The sequence below is a fragment of the Clupea harengus genome, chromosome 12, assembly GCF_900700415.2.
Source record: "Clupea harengus chromosome 12, Ch_v2.0.2, whole genome shotgun sequence".
NCBI lineage: Eukaryota > Metazoa > Chordata > Actinopteri > Clupeiformes > Clupeidae > Clupea > Clupea harengus.
Genome location: NC_045163.1, coordinates 18,841,664 through 18,859,329, shown reverse-complemented (window position 1 = coordinate 18,859,329; position 17,666 = coordinate 18,841,664). Strand labels below are relative to the sequence as shown.

The 17,666-nt window shown below is 41.7% G+C and overlaps 1 protein-coding gene across 1 annotated transcript; it reads right to left on the bottom strand.

Annotated features, from left to right (window-relative positions):
* Positions 1-7: 7 nt before the first annotated feature.
* On the bottom strand, positions 8-12,822 carry stom (stomatin). The gene is made up of 7 exons (XM_012830157.3): positions 12,692-12,822; positions 9,943-10,052; positions 9,533-9,605; positions 5,110-5,192; positions 4,523-4,726; positions 3,599-3,733; positions 8-3,169 (listed from the first exon to the last, which is right to left on the bottom strand). The coding sequence occupies exons 1-7, from the start codon at positions 12,750-12,752 to the stop codon at positions 2,981-2,983; spliced, it is 855 nt and encodes a 284-aa protein (XP_012685611.1). The 5' UTR covers positions 12,753-12,822; the 3' UTR covers positions 8-2,980.
* Between the last annotated feature and the right edge of the window lie 4,844 nt (positions 12,823-17,666).

Genomic DNA, 17,666 nt, shown 5'->3' with positions numbered 1-17,666 from the left:
ATACAAATTTGGTAAAAACCTTTAGTTGTTTAATGTTTTTATATATGGTTTTACATGTGGATGTCAGTAAACATTTTCAACATAGAATGATATTCAAGAGGCATATGACAAAAAACACCACTTTCGTACACAAGGATATATGGCACTTGTATTTCATATTCAAACAAATTTAACAAAACAAGGATGAACTTGACCTACATTGTGGTAACATGTGCTGCTTGGCACATACATAGAGGACATCGTATGGCACAATAGTGCATCAGGAAGCAACTAAAACAAGCGCATCACTTCTTTTGTAACTGCAACCTAGGGCAAAAAGAGTAGACTTGGCGCAAGTACAAAATAAGCATACAACACTGGGCCATTCACTTCGCTGGCAAGGCGTTATATTGGTAGGCTGAGCAGGTCCCCCGGCTGTGGACCAAACAGGCTTGTTTCAGGGCAGCTAAAATACTTGACAATTTTCATTTGCTTTCACTACAACTACCCATAGCCATGGCTAATATAAAGAGGGTCACTTTGATCAATAGCTGTAACACTAAATCTTTCAATGCATTGTTAGTTTAAAAAAAGAGCTTGTAGCAGTAAAAAAATATTTATGATAAACAGTTAAAAACATACAACCAGGTGCATAGTCTGTTTGCAGGTGAGAGTAACATGTAACACTCTTTAAGGCTCTATGTTGTCAGATATGGCCATCAATAGAGACAAAGAGAGAGAGAGAGAGACACACACAGAGAGTCAGGTACAGCATAACAAAGTACTATGGATCTGCTTTGCATTCAAAGCAGCTTGCTCACTCCCATACACTCACAAGCACACTCACACTCACACTCGCGTGCGCACGCAGGCAGGCACCTGTGTTCAGTAAACCATGACTCAGACGTACACTGTAATCATTCTCAGGACTAACTTAACAAATGCTTACAATGTTGACCATTCAGTGAAATTGACCCATCATTGATATTGTGTGGGATTCCAGATTTAGATGCAAACAACCAACACACATGTACAGGCATACGTACCGAAACGCCCCTAAATCCTTGTAGTCATACCCTCTGCAAGCTCCTTTACATGTGGATAAGTGTGTTGGGTGTGTGTGTGTGTGTGTGTGTGTGTGTGTGTGTGTGTGTGTGTGTGTGTGTGTGTGTGCGCGCAGGAGATGTACTGGTCATGTCATGCAGTGAGAATGTGTTTCAATTTTTGGAACATTCGTGTTTACAGCACAGCTAAGTTCAGGTAACTTAACGTTTCCTTTGGTTACCTACTATGACCTACTGACGGATGCCAACTAGTTTTGCTTTTCTGAAAGTCTACAATGGTTGGAGAACATTTCATGACCTGCATACACTTAACTTAAACTTCTACCACAAAGACCTATGTGTACTGTATACAAGCAATATGATGACTGTCCTAGGCCAAATACAAACAACATGAACTATTCCCTGAAAGGCTTTTGATGTCGGGTGTGGTGTGTGTGTGTGTGTTGGATGTCGGGCCATTTCTTTCTCAAGGTCTGACATGTCTCAGACTAAATATTGAGTATGGTGTTTTGGTTCACAGTGTAAAAACTGTAAGAGGGCCATGAAAACAAAATAAATGGTGCACTAATAACTCCTTGATGCACCTTTTCAAAAGCACATTTCAACTAACCAACCAACCAATCAATCTATCAATGAATGAATGAATGAATGAATAAATTAACTGATGAATACATTAATCAAACTATCTATACGTCTACCTATTTACCTACCAACCTATCTATCTATAAGGTGGACTTAAATGTGAAAGTAAAATAATGTGACAAGCTGTCCGTGGTAAAAAGCTGTCTGTATTTGGCCCAATAGTGAGATCAGGACTGTGATTGTGTGCATATCTATTCGGGATGCAACGGTACACAGTATATTGTCAAACTGTTCGGTATGCTCCCTAAGGTTCAATACCCACATGTGAACCGTGGTATTACGGTACGCCTGTCAATTACCTATCATTTTCAAAACTTGCCAATTGCAATTCCAACTTGACAATGTCCAACACTAGCTAGACATAGAGAAGCAAATTTGGAGAGGCACTGCGTTTTTCAAATCCGCTGTGTGGAAACATTTTGGATTCAACGTTCAATACGATGACGAGGATAAGAATGCCGTGAACAAACAAAGTAGAGTATGCAGGCATTGCTTTGCCACCGTTGGCTACTCGAGTGAAAACGATTCTAACATGATGTCTCATTTACGTTGCCATCGCTAGGCTCTATCCCAGGTGGAGCAAGTAGAGAATGAAAACACAACAATCTCTCGCTGTTGCCTTCCAACAACAATTTGTGACAAGTAACAAAAACCATAAAAAGAAACTAAAAGGGCACTCGGAGAGCGCACAGAAATCTCACATTAGCAAAAGTGAAACTAAATTTGTGGAGCCGCCACGTGATCCACCTCGGATCCACTCCAAAATGTAATGGGTTATTCCTTGGCCCATGCTACACCTTACATGGAAATAGAGCCAGAAGTGTTTGCGTAATCCTGCTTACAAACAGACAAACTAACAAACAAACTGCATCGAAAAACCTTGGGAGAGATAATAACTAAAGCAGCCGGAGTATTAATAGCCAACGATTTACCGCTCTTTAATAGTTAGAAACCAGGTCTAGTCAGTAATGCTGCCATTTTTCTTAATAGAACGTTTATTTGTCGAGTTTTATTTGTCTAAATTGATTATAGTTTTAAGGGTGATTTTATTTTGTTCCGAAATATAAAGGTACCGAAAACCATACGGTTACCATGGCCCAAAAAACGTGAAACATACCGAACCATGGGCCCACTGGACCATTGCATCCCTAATATCTATCTGACTTCAAAGATAGTGAGTATGTTTCATGCCATCTGAACTGCATCTGTGAGTGTACACATGTGAAATGTGTAAGAGAGAGTGTATGCAGTGTTAATAAGTGTATGTGTGTGTGTGTGTGGGGGGGGGGGGTGTCTTATTTGTTCATGAAGGCACTAAACATGTCTATGGGGAGGGGGAATATGATGGTGGAGTTCTTCTCTGCGGCGATGGTGTTGAGGGTCTGCAGGTAGCGCAGCTGCAGGCCGGACGGGGACTCGGCGATCACCAGAGACGCCTCCTTCAGCGCCCGGGACGCGTTCATCTCGCCCTCCGCCGCGATCACCTACAGGAGAGAATGAAATATAGAGAGAGAGGGAGAGAGTGAGAGAAAAAAGAGGGAGAGAGTGAGTGACAGAGAGTAGGAGAGAGACCAGCTTGCTTTTGAGTCACAGTGTAGTTTTCTGGTGTGCTTTTGTTCCTAGTGTTACATGTACAACTGCTTCGACAGTTTGCGCCTGAGCCAGCAGTTTGTGCCAATAATGAGTGACAGAGGAAAAGAAAGAATAAGAGAGATATAGAGACGGATCCAGCGGTTTCTGAGTATGTATGTGTGTGTGTGTGTGTGTGTGTGTGTGTGTGTAGGAAGAGCTGGGCTATGGCAGGGATGTGAAACAGGATGTGAAACATGGCAGGTGTCAAGATATGCCTGGGAGTGGGAGAGTGTTTTGACAGATCCAGCGGTTTCTGAGTGTGTGTGTGTGTGTGTGTGTACCTTGGCTCTGGCCTCCCGGGAGGCCTCAGCCTCAGCAGCCATGGCCCTCTGCATCTGCATGGGCAGCTTGACGTCTTTGATCTCCACGCGTTGCACCTTGATGCCCCAGTCATCCGTGGCCTCGTCCAGATTGCTCTGAGGAAGAACACATGAATCCAAAGGCCCATCACACTCATGGGCACTGACACCCACAAGCAAGTGTGTGTGTGTGTGTGTGTGTGTGTGTGTGTGTGTGTGTGTGTGTGTGTGTGTAGGAAGAACACATGGATCCAAAGGCCCATCACACCCATGGGCACTGACACCCACAAGCAAGTGTGTGTGTGTGTGTGTGTGTGTGTGTGTGTGTGTGTGTGTGTGTGTGTGTGTGTAGGAAGAACACATGGATCCCAAGGCCCATCACACCCATGGGCACTGACACCCACGTGCACAGCATGCTGATTCACGAACACCACTTTTACGCCAACATTAACAGTGTAAAAGAGTAAACGTGTATGTCTAAGTAGCTCCGACCATGCGTCTGTTAATAAGTCTGTTGTTGCGTCTGTTGTTGCGTCTGTTAATAAGTCTGTTGTTGTATATGTATGTATATCTTGAGAGAGGGAGGAGAGAGAGCGTGTATGTGTGTGTGTGTGTGTGTGTGTGTGTGTGTGTGTGTGGATCTGTGTGTGTGGGTCTGTGTGTGTGTGTGTGTGTGTAGGAAGAGCTGGGCAATGACAGGGATGTGAAAGCACAAACAGGATGTGGAACATGGCAAGTGTGAAGATATGCCTGGGTGTGGGAGTGTTTTGTGTTTTGACAGATCCAGCGGTTTCTGAGAACGTGTGTGTATGTGTGTGTATTAGGGCCAATGATTTTCCGTAAAAAAAAAATGAATGTGTATGTGTGTGTGTGTGTGTGTGTGTGTGTATGTATGTGTGTGTTTACCTGCATGGTGTGAGCGATCTCCTCGCGGTCAGAGAGAATCTGGGCCAGGTTCTTGGTGCCCAGCACATTCCTGAGGGTGGTCTGAGCCAGCAGGCGGGTGGCGGCGTCGGCGTTGGTGACGTTGGCCACAGCCAACAGGGGATTCTGCACGCGGTAATACACCACACCATCCACACTCACCGTCACAGAGTCCTTGGTCAGGACCTATGAGACAAACACACAAACACACTGCTTCAATTCTTCAATGCATTTGAAGTATTATTTTTTTTCAAACACAGTACTTACAGGATGGGGGTGTCCCTTTTTTTACATGATCAAATCTGGATCACCAAAAAAATACTGAGACACCAAACACCAATGAATTAAACTCTAAAATGCTCTGAATTACAACCTGATGTGAACTCTAGTCAACAGTGTACCCCTTAACTATGAAGACATTCCAGCTGTATGGGTTCATTTTGTAATCTTTCAGGGAGGGAGGGAGGGACTGTATACACACACAGTATGTGATTACAAAATCTTTGCATGTGTTTGTGTGTGTGCGTGTGTGTGTGTGTGTGTGTGTGTGTGCGCGCAGAATACATCACCTCCTGCGGGGGAATGTCAAATGAAATGGTGCGCATGTCCACTTTCATGAAGGTATCGGTGCAGGGCAGGACAAAGAACAGACCTGTGTGGGACACACACACACACACACACACACACACACACACACACACAGTTAGCATAAACAATGTTGAACAGTGACAGAATAACAGGTAGCCTTGCCATGGTGCCACACAGCTGTGTGTCTGTGTTCATTACCAACTCTTTCAGACAACCTCTCTTGCTCCATCTAGACCCCATAGCCTACAACTTTTGTGTATTTGTTGAAAATGCACATTGATAACCTGTTCCCTTCAATCTTTTATTTTACTGAAAGAATAAGAGGAAAAAATTATCTTGAGTGGAAAATGTAGTATTCAGCTGTCCATTCACTTCTAAAATACTGTTTCAAAGAAACATCATCAAATGTGCACAGTAAAATAACCGCTTTGGTGATAGCAGAATTGTTCCAGGACAATGTTGGGGAACCAAGCATCTGGTCATTAGCAAGACAGCAAATTACAGCACATTTGGTATACTGCAAAACATCAAGGAGTACATCATGGAAAATTCCACTGGCTCCCAGTGTAGTCTTGGTATCGTGAATCGTGCCCTAACTAAAAAAACATGCTGTCTACGGCCTGTGAACAGTTAACAGGGAAACACATAGTTTGACAAATGCAAACCATTAGTATAACATTTGTAGTATCTCTCCTTTAGGGAAATGAATGTGGTATGTGTGTGTGTGTTTGTGTGCGTGCATGTGCGTGTGTGAGAGAGAGTATGTATGTGTGTGTGTGTGTGTAAGAGAGGAAATAAACAAGGGAGCAGGATATTGGCAGCCATCTCCCTTCCTGAAAGCCCAACTGCACATAGCTTACTTTGCTCAATCTGAGATCTACTTGCACATTTGGAAACAGTTGCTGGGCAATGCAGCATTATTTTGAGGTACTGAGGCTACATAATGTTGTGCTTCCACATAGCCTACTATTACAGGCTTCCGACCACTCCAGGGAGGCCTCTGACAGGTGGATCATGTCTCATGTTACAAGTGGCTGTATTTGTTATTCAGGCCATCCCATGCCCAGCAGACAGAGGTCAAATAACTTTCTAAACAAAGCCGTGTGAGGACTAGGGTCAACAAATCCATCCACTGCCTTGCACAGAACTCCACTCATCTTCCCATGTGAAAAGAGCTGAGGGCCCACACTCACATGCCAGAATCATTACTTTGGGGTTTCACTGATTGGGTAAACATTGTGGGCAGCAGTCACATTTCAACTGGCTCCCTCAAAAAGGATCTCTTTCAACTGCAGCCACACAGAGCAAGCAAGAGCAGGGCCCCAGTATGTGTGCAAACAAACTGAACTTCTTCCAATTATATGATGACTGCACAATAACACCACTGAAAGGCCTACTGCTCTTAAAAAATTGCTTTGAGAAATTTCAATAACCGCCTCAACTTTAGTTGTTGTACACCTGTAAATGCAGAGTGTATTAGAATGGACGCTTGAAAGTCTAGGCTCTATCAAATGACAGTGAACCTCCACTGTAGTTAAGGGCAGGCCAGGAATGGCTTCATTCTGCTCAGGATGGGACCTTTCAGCTTGATCTGCAGCCAGATGACAGTCTTAACAAAGTTGCTGAGAGGCCTACTGTCCAACTGAATTGCTGAAGTGAGCATGGAATAAAACAGGAAGACTTTTTAAAACAATTTGACAATGAACGACGACCCCCACCCAACTGGTGACTGCATGGAAGATGACGGAAATGTGCCTCCCTTAGGTCACACACCCACATTTCCCTTCAGAGGACCACAGTGGCCTTCAAGAAGTGAATTTCTGCCTTGAAACAATTGCTTTAACAAAATCTCTTGCCCAAGGCTACATTGTAGCCCTGAACATTCTTTTGGATTAGTGTGGAAGGAACTCTGGCAGAGAGGAATCCACTCAACACTCATGAGTCCCAGAGTCATACATGTAGGTGAGACATGAGGACTTGTGGCTTGTACAGTCAAACATGTCACTCTAGAAACAAGTCAGCATGGAAGGGGAAATCTTGGGTCTAGGTGTTCTCAGGCTTATCTCTGTGCAAAAGGCAGCGGCATGGGGGTAGAAGGGCATTCATATGGTTTGTGTTTATGGCATTTGCATGGTTTTGTGACAGAACTACTCTTCCACAAAACACAAGCAGTATAAAAGGGAATCAATGAGAAAACCAGAGACATGAACATTACTTGAAAATAAATTTAGTTTCAAGGAGGTCTCAGTTAAAGCTTGTATGTGACCGCAACAGTAAATCAATGTCTATGTCTAATGTATCTAAAAACAAGGCCTATTCATTTTAGAGCAAAAAAAAAACAAAAAAAAAAAACATTAACCTATCCTTCTGAGCTTTCCACCCATGCTTCTGTCTTATCGTCAGCATCAGTTATATGGAGGCGTAGTCCAGTCTGGCCCTAAAGTAGCTACGGCCTTTTTTTATTAGTCTCAGCTGCTTTAGATCCAGTGAGGAGTGATGTAAAAATCAATAGACCGTCAAATTTTTGTTTTTGTGCACATCGTGAGTGCTGCAAGGGGCCACACATTAATGCATTACAAAAGAAGGACATTTGCACGTCATTTCTGTAATCTGTAGAATAACATGTGTAGAGACAAAAAACAACAACACATGACCTCATTATCTTGGTATTCAGACACAATCCTACGGGCAATCTCAACAAACAACTTCTTATGTTAAAGGTGCAGGGTGTGGGATTTAGCGGCATCTAGCGGTGAGGTTGGAGATTGTGCCTGTGCCATGTGTTAAGTATTTGCTTTAGCGTGCTGGTTTAGGAAGGAGCCACCGGACGAGACGATCGTTGTACAAGACAAGTTTTTTACTGGCAATTAATAATAGCAACACAGCTTTCAATGCAGTGATACATCAAAAGCTGGAGAAGGCGCGTTCTGTCAGCTTCAGGAAATGTTCGATCTTTTATTGGCCCAGTGGTGATGTCACTTAGTGGTATGTGGCCTTCAGCCGATGTCTTGGTCGTCTGTCCACCCTGCACTGTGCTTTCTTGCCTTTTTTGGACTTTGTCCATTTAACAGAACTTCTGTATTTTACTTTTCTGCTGTCATCATATTTTCTTGCGACTAGGTGATTTCCACATTTCAACTGTCTAACTGCCTTTGACCCAGTGCATTGCATCTAACACTGCTTGTTATCTTCCATTTGACAGTTTTTATATGTAGCCTTTTAAATTGATCTTACACATGTCGATCAGGTACCATTAGCTACTTCCAAAATGACGTCAGTGTTTACGACCGCATAAAATGTCAAGTGCTGAGGTTACTTTAAAGATGGACATTTACAAATTGTATTTAGTTATTAAGTCTGTAAATGCTTCAATAGCCTGTAAATGGTGAAGTTGGGCTATGTTAGTTGTTGGCTGACATGAGCTCCAAAGCTTTTTTGTTTAACATTACATTTTCATTGGCAATAATTGTTAGCAGCTGTGAGCTGATCTCAGTGACGTCACTAGGTCTTTTGGGTCCAAATAATAAAGATAAATTCTACTTTTGGCCAAAAATGTAAAATCGCAATCCTGGAAGCAATTCGATTTCAACACCGACACATGGGAAAAGGTTGTGTTGGTAACTACGCCCATGGCCATATTCTAGCTAAAGCTAAAAACAACAAATTGCATTAAAATTGGTAGGCTAAATTACCAGTCCAGCAAACAGGCAACTTCGCCATCACTCTGAAACCATTTGACCCTCATCAGTGTTTTCCATCTCCATCCATCTTTTCCATCACCGCTGTGGTGTCCTTGTTTTCTGCTGTTGTCTCTCCCAGTTTGGTTTGGCTTCCTATTTCTGCTCCCTTGCTTTCTGTTGTGCTAAATACTAAGGATGATCCACCATGTCAAAATTTGGGTTCTCAAACTTCTCACAACACAAATTGATCAGCCAGCACCAGCATCCACTGAGTCCTCTTCTTTCTTTGTCTCCCAAATGGCACCACCAAATCCAAGATGCCACCTCAAGTAAAAACGCAAAAGGCCCTCTCTAGAGTCAGTTTTGTCTGTTCTGGGCGACTGTAGAAACATTGCGGCACAACATGGTGGATGCCCTGCTCCTACATATCTCATTCCAAGCTAACAAAAACGCGATTCATAGTTATTGATATAAAGTTCATTGAAGTAACTTGTTTGCCATGAATATGTGGTGAACTTCACACTGCTAATGCTTGTTTGTCACTTCACCTAAATTGCAAATCTGACAGATTTCTAAATGCTTCTGATGGGCAAATTATGTTATGCGACACGACGAAGCTTATTTTTTAAATTGCCCTATGAATAATATAATCATATAACAACATAATTGATATGCAACTGCTGTGCAATACAGAGTACTTCATGCATAGACATTACATCCTCACCTGGCCCTTTGGCACCTCCTTTGAGAATTCGTCCGAAACGAAAGATGATGGCTCGCTCATACTCTTTCACTATCTGCAGGAAACAAAGAAGGCTGTGGTTATTCATCAAGTTTAGGCAGTTAAGATTACACAAAGTCTCGCCATGCTTTGGGAGGAAAAGTCTTTTGTTTTTCTGTTCAGATAGGCTGCCATTGTTGTGAAATCCCTTGTGCTATTGGTTTGGGGTTTCCCACAGTGGCCAAACTTCTGACTTCCACATGCCAGTTCTCATACTCAACAACCTAGCCCAAGTATTGTAGCTACAACAACAACCTAGCCCAGGTATTGTAACATATCAGGGTCTACTGCAACCACCATGCCGATACTTATCAATAATTAACAACAGACAGGGTACTGAGATGTAGGGCTACCTTGATGCACATCCATATGGAGACAGGGAGGGTGGCCAGAGTCAGCAGGAGGGAGACAAAAACCAGGAACCATCCACACAGACCAATGTCTCCGTCTGCTTCCTCCAGGGCTAGAAAGACAGAGAGAGCGGAGGGTGAGTTCCAGTTTCAACATATGAGCCAACAAACAAAAAATGCTTCCTACCACCTTATAAATATTGCTGAAGTCCAATCATTCCTCAACCAGGCAGCTACTCAGAGACTTTAAATCTTTTTCAAATCAATTGAAGACTTCAAGTCACTAGTAGGCTTGATTATTGTAATGCTCTCTTTTCTGGTCTGCCCAAGGAAACTATACATAAGCTACAAATCAGTCAGAACGCAGCAGCAGCACAGGCGCAAAGACCAGGAGCGGAGCACACATCTCACTGTCCCCATGACCCTCCATTGGTTGCCTGTCAGTTTTAAAATAGATTTTAAGATCATTTTATTGGTGTTCACATCAATTAACCGATTAGGGCCTGAATTCAGACTTGCTTTTTTCTTTCTCCTTTTGTTTTGTTCTTTAGTTTTTTTTAGTTTTTTTTTTTTTTAAACCTTTAACTCTATTTTATTTAAATGCATTTGTTTATTTGTATTATTATGAACTTGTCTTATTCTGATTTATTTAAACTTAATAGTTTCCGTATGTATCTTTTATTTCTGTATTTTTATTACATTTTTAAGTATCTTTTATTGGTGATCTGACCTGGCCTCATTTTTCCTAAAACCAATTATCATATGAAAGACCTGCCTATGCAAGTCCTATACCAGTATCTACAGTTTGCCATAGCCTTTGACACAACTTGGCATGAAGTAGATGTTCCAATTGAAGTTGAAGTCCAATTGAAAAGCCTTCAATTGTATTTTGAATTACATTTTTTTTAGTTAATTTTTCAGAAAAAATTAAAATGCCCTGTACTATGGCTTTTGCCAATTACATTACACAAATGTAGTAGTACTGATAATATTATTTTGTGAGTTACTGGCTTGCTTATTCGTTTATATTTGCTTAGTCAGGACACTAATGTGCCATTGTGCACATCATAACTAAAATCTCCACATGTACCAAACCAAACAAGACGCTAAATGCCAGCATAACTAAACATATCTAAACGCATGCAATACCCCCCTAATCAACAAAACTAGGCTACAGACAGCGTATGTTGTACCGTGAAGGAGTGCGACAGATCCCCGGTACAGCATACGGCGCGTATTGTGACTATCACCACTCACCAGCCAATTGGGCACTGTTGTGCACCCTTACAAAGCTTATGACTAAAACTAAATACTAAATAATATTCCCATACGCCAGGCATCCTCAGCCAATTGCACCCACCGCCACTGCACTGCCGTACACTTACTCTACCCCATGCTAGCATTTTATATACAATATATATTATTGCCACCACCAACATGTTTCTCTGTTCCTACTCCCCTTACCCTTGTAACAGTAACCCTATGAGCACAGTGTATACCCATTAAACTGGTCTTGTTTGTATCATGTATTTACCACCGGATGTCTGTATATATATTAATGTACATCTACCAAATGCAGGCTGTGTACAACACCTATTGTTTCCCTTCCCCTTCTGCCACACAACCCTCCCCCATCCCCCCCTTTCCTATCTCCACCCGGCTGACCTCAAGCAGATGGGTCCCCCCTTATGTGCATTGGTCCTGCTTAAGGTTCCTTCCCGACTAACAGGGAGTTGTTTCTTGCCATTGTGCTTGCACTAATGGGGTTCAGGCTCTGGGCTCTGTAAAGCGCTATGAGACAATTGTATTGTTATGGCGCTATATAAATAAAATTGAATTGAATTGAATTGAATTGAATACGGGCACAGACTAGAACCCAGACAGCTTATTTGTACCATGAACAAGCAGAGCCATAGGGAACGGTTTACTTGAGTCTCCAACATATCAGAACATAACCATGTCTTTACAGATGCGATATGCCACAAGTCATCATGACAGTCAATGTCAGTAGTCAGTGATAAGGTGATATTTCCATTATCCGTTCATCCGCGCTATATTCCTTTCTCTATCCCATAAAACGGGGTGGTTAGCACGCGCAGCGCAGTGTCTCCCTCGGTCTCCTTCCACACAGTAACAGTAAATAGTAGGCTAACGTTAAATGAGAGGACAAAAACAGTGTTAGCATGACGTACTCTCAAAATTAAAGTTACAAATGATTACACAGTATGTATAAAAATGCTATCGTTAAATGTTGTGTAACAGAAATAACTGCATATAACGTCAACCTACTTGTCCCTATTTTATTCTGTATTTCTAGCCTGCACCTTATTTAAATGTTTAAAGGCCTACAATATTGTCGTCTTTAGATCAGTGGTCAATACTTCTAGCTATAATTCTTCAGTACCGTCATGGGTGGCACACCCATGCCATAACGCGGAGGGTTGATGTCCAACCCATATGTGGTGGCTAGAAAGAGCTTTTTGATTTCATTACTAGACACAGGAAATTATCTGTTGAATTATTACAGTCGTTTATTATTGCAGAATTATAACAAACGACAATTTATTGCGGAGCCGAGTAATGTGGAGTTCAGCATTTGAATTGACGTAGATATGCTACCTAGCTATGCTAACTTACTTGGTTAGCAAATTCAGTAGAGCCTACTGTACCTCTCAAAGTTATTCAGTAAGGTTAGCTTGCTTTTAAAGCGAACCTTACGGAACTGAATCGTTACGTTTTTGGCCAACCTTACCTTGCCGATCTTTGTCATTACTCGTCCTATTCCTCGCCTGTAAAGCTTCACGCTCTGCCATGTTTAGAAGTTTTACTACATCCGCTCCACGCGTGTGTTGTGTTGTGATCCGACACCGCGCATATGAGTCGTACCCTCCTCTAGTTGGTTCCTCGAGGGAGGGGCGTACAGTAGCCCATGTCGTTTTTCTCGAGGGAAAAAATATAGGACTTAAAAAACAATAAATAAATGAGTAATTCTTCAGATTTGATATATTTTCTGAAAACACGTAATTTGAACCACAACCAACGTTTGATTTAGGTTGTATAATGATGTTCAACATAACGGATGTGTAAACTACGTTCATCAAACGTGTTTTTGACACTGATAGAAGGTCTGGTAAACCTTCTAACCATGTTTTAAATACAATGTTCAACAATGAACGCATCTGACACCAACGTTTAAGGAAAGGGCAGAGTTGGTGTAACTTGAAGCCCAATGACCAACGGGAATGGCACGTCCTAAATAGGTGTTTATTTAATAATGAACTTGTCAGAGACGTTTAATGGAGGTACAGCACTTTTACATATACCTGCTGATAAACTGCACAGATACTTTCGGTAATTTAATAAATAATTCCATGGCTCTAATAATTGGGATTTCTCCTAAATATTGATTCATCTAAATAAATAAAAAAGACAAATGAGGACGCGACACGTTCTATGACGTACTCTAGCAAGTTGTATACCCAGCCAAATATAAGAGACTGGGAGGAACTAGGTTCTTTTAAAAAGTCTGACCCGAAATTCATACAATGAGATCGACCTAATCCATGGTCCATCTCCTAATTGTGGTTTAATGATGACAAACCTCAGTTCTACACATGTGGCCTTGGTTGTGCGCTCGAGACAGAGTGGCTGGTTTTCGCCGCGACACCATACAAACGTAGCAGCCTCATTGCCATGCTGTTTGATGGCAGAGGGGAAAGGGTGGTTCCTCAGTATTGAGACGCAGATGGAACTCTGATGTAGCAGCATGCCATTTTTTGTAACAAGGCCTGCAACAGATGCAAGTCATTAAGTTTTCACATTTTCACAATAACTATTCAGCCACTGCTGCTTAGGTTTTGGGGGCAGTACGACAGTGCCTCTGACTTCCGGGTTCACCTGATACATTTTGGAGTACCGAGTCTAGTCCCTGGCCCTAGCCATTTTATTTCTCAGGTCCTTCTCTGTGCACAGTCTCTTTTCCAACTAGGAGAGTATTTTCAACAAGACCAGTAGCGCACGGCCCAATCAAGGAATGCAGACGTTTTTCCGTTTCGGACAGACTTGAAAGAGTTCAAAAATCAGAATGAATGGATCACAGCTAATAATGATTGACAATATTTAATAATCCGATGAATCTTATATTCATTTTGTATTTGTTGCTTTTAATTGGACCTAGGGTAAAATGTAAGCATTTCTGGTTGAATATACTTAGATGGAATGACCTGAGAGAGGTGTGAATGAGTGTTCTCACCTCTCCCCTTCTCTTGGTTACATCACGATGTTGATCATTTTGTATTTATTTATTTTTACTCCATGTATTGCTCTTGCTGCTTGCTTTTATTGATTTTATGTTTTTATGTTTTGTAATTGGCTATAAGTTTATATACACATTTCCTCTATCGGTAATGCTTTTCGTGCGTCACTGTTTTGTCTTTCAACACCGGGGGATTTTGACTCGTCATATTCTTGGATGCAGTGTCGAAATCTCCACACAAGCTTTGGAACATCCGGTGTAGTGGTCATGGTGAGAGCATTCATCACCAAATCCTGATGTGCGTTAAGGATGAGCACACCCTGTCAATGACCTTGCTGAGTCTTTCCAGCACGGTACACAGCCTTGTGCAGACTCCTGTACCTCCTGTGGCTTGATCCAGTCTGGAGTCTGTCGTTGACATGGCCGTGGGCTTCCTGTGAGTCCGGGGTTGTCAGCGCCGCCGTGGTAGACGGGTGTAGTCATGGCTGTTGGGCATAGTTGAGTGGTGGGTCGGTGGGACGAAGACGGGCAGGGGAGTCAGGTCAAGCCCCAGTTCTATGTAATTCACATGCTGAACAATGTTAATTGGCCCCTAACTGATCCCACATCTGCTCCTTCCTGTGTCTCGGTTTGTCCTTATTTTCCTTTTTCTTTAGCTTGTGTTCCAACTATCTCAATTGGTTCGGGCTGAAACTTCCCCTAAATGGAAACCCAATTTCTCTAAACACCTCTCACCACCTGTCTCAAACTTTCAATTTCACAATTATTCTTGATATGCTGCACAACAGAAGACTGGCAATGGTGAAAGGCAGAATATAAATATTTTTTCCGCTGTGCGCAGTCTCTTTTCCACCTAGGAGAGTAGATCCAACAAGCCCAGGCCCCATCTGAACCGGGTGCCAAATTGTTTCAGGGTTTTTGGAAAGGTTGAAGCACATCTCTGCAAACTTAATCAAATCATTTGGTTTATTATCAGCCCTGCTGGTGGCTGGGTCAATGTCATTCCGTAAGTCAGGCAATGAACAATGATAACAGTATTCATCTTTTGCCATCTTTTAAACCCAACACACAAAGAAACAGCTCATTATAATTACACTTGTTTATCTCATTTCTAATTGGCTGTACGTTTACATAACACCCTCTAACCATATTGGTTAACAGTCTCCTCCTAAAAAAAACTCTTTTAATGGAAACCTTAATATCTAATTTGTTCCCAGAACACTTTGGCAACAATTTCATAATACATCACTGTGTATTCCTTGATTATGAACAGACTCAGGAGAACAGTTTCCCAGAACGGAGAGATCATGCTGATAGCGACCACGTCTTGGTAAATATGTTTACCCATACCTCCTTGGTTGCGTTGACATCAGCCGGCACTAAACTCTCTAATTTACCGCAAAAGTCTGATTGCATCTTCTCACCCCATCCTCCAGAGGATGTGGTCTCACATAACATAACAGCCCCTCCTTTTCTGCTCTCTACTAGGTCAGAGCTATGCACAGACCCTTTTTCCATCAGAGGGGTTCATGTTTCACCACCACTTCTCAAGAGAAATCATACATTTCCATTACAGCAGCTAAACCTAGTAACGCCAAAAAAAAAAGATCCGTTCTCGGAAAGAAACAGAGCCATAAGATCCGACTCCCTCTTATCCTCATTCAAACTCCCATCACCACTTTCTGCCACCAGCTGGTGCACTCGCGCCACAATGTTTATGACATAGGAGTGATCTATTCTGGCCAAATTCTTAACATTCCTATATCAAATATCGATATCTTGAAATGAAGACTGAAGATATAGCCTATTCAAAGTAATTTTGCGTTGTCGTTTCTTAAGTACCTTCAATTGCAGACTGTAGTTTTATTCGTACTACACCTACTCACTGCAGCTTGAAATATTTTTTTTCTGTTAGCGAATTGGTTGGAGGTGGTGGCATTTTATAGCAATGATATCTTGTAATGGTAGATTTATCAAACTCCCCGTATTCCTTTGCATCTCCTATTTTGTTCTCAGATTAAATTGTATCAATTGCCCTTTCACAACCTGAAATCAAAGACAAACAATGATCCCTACTAGAGAGCTCTGTCTCTTAAGATACCGCACTGATTTTAGTATGAGCAAAAAGTTGCCTGTAAGCAGTAAACCAAACAAAAAGCTTAATTACCTATTCATACCTGCATTAAATTCAGCCTATTGTAAGCATGTGTGTCACAACCCATTGTTTTGTCGTTTATGAAATGTGTGCTTGTAGCCCCTTGATAGGATAGGACAATAATCAAAGTAATCACAAGTCATATGTTTCCCTGCAGTCTATCACACAAGTGAATACACCTGTGTGAGAAATATTTTCTCTGGGATTCTTGACACAGACAACGTTCATTCAGTGTTTCAGAGTTTCAGCCTACAGATGCATTAGGTAAGAAGATGGTAAATGTCTTGCCATATTCCACCACACAAGAACCATCACAAAGCAAAAGTGTGCAGCTTAGATATACAGTAGGTCTCATGTTGGGGAGTGACACCAGTCACCACTGTGGTTGGGGGCCCACCCCTTTCCTATGATGGTGACTTCAGGTATGAACGTATCCTTGTTAGTGTAGGGCAGTACGGTATGAAGAGTACATCTTTTCCTACAAAACATTTTCAAAGCAAATTAAGTATGGTAAGTATCCACACAACACACAGACATCAGCACGTCCGAGGGGAATCGTAGAGAAACCACCGAAGACTTTTACACAAGGGAAAATCAGGCGGGGATGACTATGGGCAAGCACACGTTAGAGTAGATGAAGAACGAAGAGCTGGGTCAGGACACACACACATTGCAGAAGCCGTGTCACATTTATGCTCCAAACCCAGTAATCACTCATCTGCCATGAGGCTCTACAGGTAATTTTCACATATTTTAATGCTCATGTTTTCTAAATGAATTGGGCCTATAGGGTTAAAATGCTGAAAGCAGTATTTTAAATATTTCAGAATCGTATTCGAGGTATATCAGTGTCAAATATTTGTGAAATTGATCTAGTCTAAAAATTATTATTAAACTTTTTTTTTAAGTTATGCTTGTAGATTTATTAAAAGGGCAGAAGTAACTCTGGGGCTAAGTGACATGTACTGTGCTTTTATTACATGCAGGATGTAGAGTATTTACATAAATGATACATGCAAAGGAAATTAGAACTAGCATTGTGTTTGCAATACTAATTTCCTGTTTTCTCACTTTTTTTCAAATGATCTGGGATTAACATAATCCAAAAAAATCATAATCATAAAACATCATAAAAAAAATGTTTATTAGCTAAACTATTTAAAAAATGTAGACAGTATTTTCATAGTAAGAATTTCTCATTACGTCTTATGTCTCTGAAAGGAGCGGCATCAGGTCTTTTGAATGTTATTCCCCAGTAAAACACATGATTCCGGGCATCCCGCCCACCAGGCCTGTTGGCCTTACTCAGTCAAGAGG